The sequence below is a fragment of the Ipomoea nil genome, unplaced genomic scaffold, assembly GCF_001879475.1.
Source record: "Ipomoea nil cultivar Tokyo-kokei standard unplaced genomic scaffold, Asagao_1.1 scaffold0688, whole genome shotgun sequence".
Lineage (NCBI taxonomy): Eukaryota > Viridiplantae > Streptophyta > Magnoliopsida > Solanales > Convolvulaceae > Ipomoea > Ipomoea nil.
In genome coordinates, this window is record NW_017617116.1 from 949,859 (window position 1) to 953,200 (window position 3,342).

Below are 3,342 nucleotides of genomic sequence, written 5' to 3' on the forward strand. Positions count from 1 at the left end.
AAGAAACAAACATGTTTACTTTTATATTATCATACATAATTAAAACACCATTGTATTACATTAAACTCGTTTAAATTAAAAAAAAAAAAAAAAAAAAAAGGCATTGTTTATTCATCCCCTTTTCACTACTGTAGGGCTAGCTGGGGTAGTAAGTACCGGGAAAAAACAGTAAGAATGCCAGCACGGACTTAGCTCACGTCAGTAGGTAGACTTAGCTCAAGTCAGTTGGTAGTATTTTGAAGAAGAAAAATAGTAAGAATAATGAATATGTAATTACTTTTTGGTCATGGAGACAACATTAAAGAATTCCACCTTGTCTAAATCATGAATGGACTCCAAAATCAAGGTCTTTTGCCTCTTGAAAATCTCCTCAACGATTCCTTCACCAAAGTGGCCAGCAACTATGGGCTCAAACACAGCTCTGAAACTATTGACAACGAAGTTCCCAATGTCCTTAATAATGTGTTTTTCATTTTCAAGATCATACATGAAATTCTCCAAATATTCAATACAGAATGACCCTTCCTTTTCAACCACCTTTTTCACTTCATTCGGAGATGCTCTGTACATAGGAAGGTTGAATGAATTTACCTTTTCCTCATCTATTACTCCCTGCATTCATCATAACATAGTTAATGTTTAGAACCAGCCCATATAGGCAACTCGATCAGTTAGTCATAGGAGTGGAGTTTAGAAAGAATGACCAGAGAAGTGCTTACCTCTGCACTAAGATTATTGAGGACCTTGGCTAAAAATTCCCAAGTGTTGAGAACATTATTGTAGCTAGAAATGTGGTCTTCACACCTTCGTCCAAGAAAATATAATACCATTCGACCACCGGTTACTAATTCTTTTGCGCGACATTTCAAAAAAGTTGAAAAATCGCACTCAAATTGCTCATGATATGCCTTTACCACACTAGGTGGGCTTGAAGCTGCAACACGAATGTTGCCTTTGTTCTCCTCTAATCCTTTAGGTACCTGATGATCAATTAATCTAATAAATAACTAATGCAATATACTATATAGTCCAAGATTTCAAAAAATAAAACAAATTTAATATTTATTTAGACCATCTCCAACAAAGCGCTAAATTGGAGGAAAATATGCCGTTCTTCAGCTCCAATGAACGCGACATAGCACCAAAATTTTGGTGTAGCATGAACAATGGAGCACCATATTTGGCGCACTATTCATCCTAGGCCATTTTTGGTGCATAAACTTATTTCCCTTTTGTCCCTATTTTGTTCTTGATCTTTTTTTTTTTTTTTAAATAATTTCTTATGTATCCTTTTTGTTTTGTTTTGTTTTTTTTATATGTACATATTTTGTTAAATATTTAAACATAAATTGTATATTATTAAAAAAGTATATCATTTAAAAAATCTCATCAAAACGATTAAAACAAGATTAATATTGAATAGAATTTAATTAAAAATAAAATACATAAAACATAATTAAAGTTTAATTAAATTACATTAAATTACAACTACATGTTATATTAAAATAATAAAAATATAAATATAAACTTTTTTATGAAAATATAAATTATTTTAGTGTAGGAATAAAATTTAGTGTAAATGAGTTTTAGATGAAAAAATCAGTGTAAGAATATGCTATGAATATCCAATTTGGTGCAGAATTTGGTGTTTTGGGTCAAAGATATGTTAGAATTGTTTGTCAAAATATAATAATAAAATATTGAAAGAAAAATACAATTCAAAGTCTAATAAGGGACTTTAAGGAAAACATATAATAATATACCTGAGACAGCCAATGAAGACTAATAGATGAATGAACAAAATGCAGAGAGTTGGCCGGAAAAAGCCTTCCGTAGAAGGAACCCGCAACTCCGGCGAAGAAGCACGGTCCAAACCCTTGGCCCATTTCTTTCTTGAAATCTTCTTGGTGCTGCGGCAGTGCCCGGAAAGTGGAGTTGAAATCATTTCCGGGAAGGTCATTCAAGTATACAGCATATTCCGGCGACTGGTGTCCCATCTTTCTGCGCGCTTTCTCGAACGCTTTCACTAGCTCGCCGGCTTCCATCAACGTGTTTGGCCCGGAGGAACACCCCAAGTCGGCGATGTGTACTGTTTTTGGGCTAAGGCTTTTATACACGTCTGTTATGGCTTCTTCTGTTATTTTCTTTGCCATAACTATGGCCTTTTCCTGTCCAAATCAGTAAAAGAAATTAAATATACTTAAAATTTTAATTCGATTAACCGATACTTTCGAACCAAATAAACTAATTTTCAATCATTAACTGAATCAAAATATTTCGGTTAAAAAACAGTTAGCCGAATTTTTTGATTATGACGGTTAACCAATCTTTCACCGAATTGTGCACACCCCTTACCTGGAATTGGGAATTGTTGGCATAACTGTCGTCTCCATTTCCTGCATTCATGTGAAGCACTTCAACAACTTCCATCTCTCTCTCTCTCTCTATATATATATCTCTTTCTATCTCTATGTATGTGTATGTGTATGTGTTGTGTGTTTGCCTATTTGTTTCTCTTGTTATAGGTACCATTTATAGTAGTGCGTGAACTGCTGGAATAAGAACTTTTAATTTGAATTTGACTTCTCCTCTCTGAGTATATATATTCTATATGCTTAATTGCTTTCTAGTTTCTACGGAGTAGTTAATTATGAAATTAACTTTGTTTGATTCTCTCTCTATAATTTTTTTTTTTTTTTGGTACCCACCAACCATAATAAATAAATACAAATATGTAATTTGACTATCAACTTAGATGTTCAGTTAAAATAATAAAACATATTCTTCAATTTGATAACATATGAGTTGAAGACTATGTTTATATGGAGAGATGTATTGAATAATATATATATATATATATATATATATATATATATATATATATATATATAATAATAATAAAAATGTGTAATGCAATTATCAATTTAGGTACTTTTGTTGAGATGGAACAAATTTTTCAATTAATTAGCCCCTCACTGAACGTGCTAGAAAATTTGATTTTTATTGGAATATAAAAAGTAATGCAATTTTTTTTTAAAAGCTAGATATAAAATATCATTGATTTTGAAGTCAACAATAAAAAATAAACTTTGTAATAATAATAATAATAATAATAATAATAATAATAATAATAATAATAATAATAATAAAAAAGAGGCCCTGTTTCATAAAATAGTTAACTTATCGATTAATTTGGACTTATTTGATCATTATTAATTATTTAACTTGGTTAAAAATAAATATAAGTGTTTGGTTAATTAACTTTTTATAACTCCAAAATGCTAAAATTTAAAAAGTTGTTCAAAATAACTTTTTCAATTAGCTTTTTGAGAAATGAAATTA

At 30.4% G+C, this 3,342-nt stretch overlaps 1 protein-coding gene across 2 annotated transcripts; it reads right to left on the minus strand.

Moving 5' to 3' along the window:
- LOC109175306 (salicylate carboxymethyltransferase-like) lies at positions 1 to 2,524 on the minus strand. Of its 2 annotated transcripts, none has more exons than XM_019324555.1 (5): positions 2,356 to 2,524; positions 1,764 to 2,168; positions 720 to 980; positions 261 to 612; positions 1 to 177 (listed from the first exon to the last, which is right to left on the minus strand). In XM_019324555.1, the coding sequence occupies exons 1-4, from the start codon at positions 2,428 to 2,430 to the stop codon at positions 274 to 276; spliced, it is 1,080 nt and encodes a 359-aa protein (XP_019180100.1). In that variant the 5' UTR covers positions 2,431 to 2,524; the 3' UTR covers positions 1 to 177; positions 261 to 273. The 2 variants fall into 2 exon arrangements, with proteins under 2 accessions (XP_019180100.1, XP_019180098.1); XM_019324553.1 differs by having other exon boundaries at positions 1 to 168; positions 252 to 612.
- Positions 2,525 to 3,342: the final 818 nt, after the last annotated feature.

What these genes read in the sequence shown, in the direction of transcription:
- LOC109175306 (XM_019324555.1), bottom strand. Translation starts at nt 2,430, where the DNA reads ATGGAAGTTGTTGAAGTGCTTCACATGAATGCAGGAAATGGAGACGAC. An exon ending in CCAACAATTCCCAATTCCAG is followed by an intron (nt 2,169 to 2,355) that starts GTAAGGGGTGTG and finishes TGATTTGGACAG; the next exon opens with GAAAAGGCCATAGTTATGGC. An exon ending in TCAATAATCTTAGTGCAGAG is followed by an intron (nt 613 to 719) that starts GTAAGCACTTCT and finishes TGATGAATGCAG; the next exon opens with GGAGTAATAGATGAGGAAAA.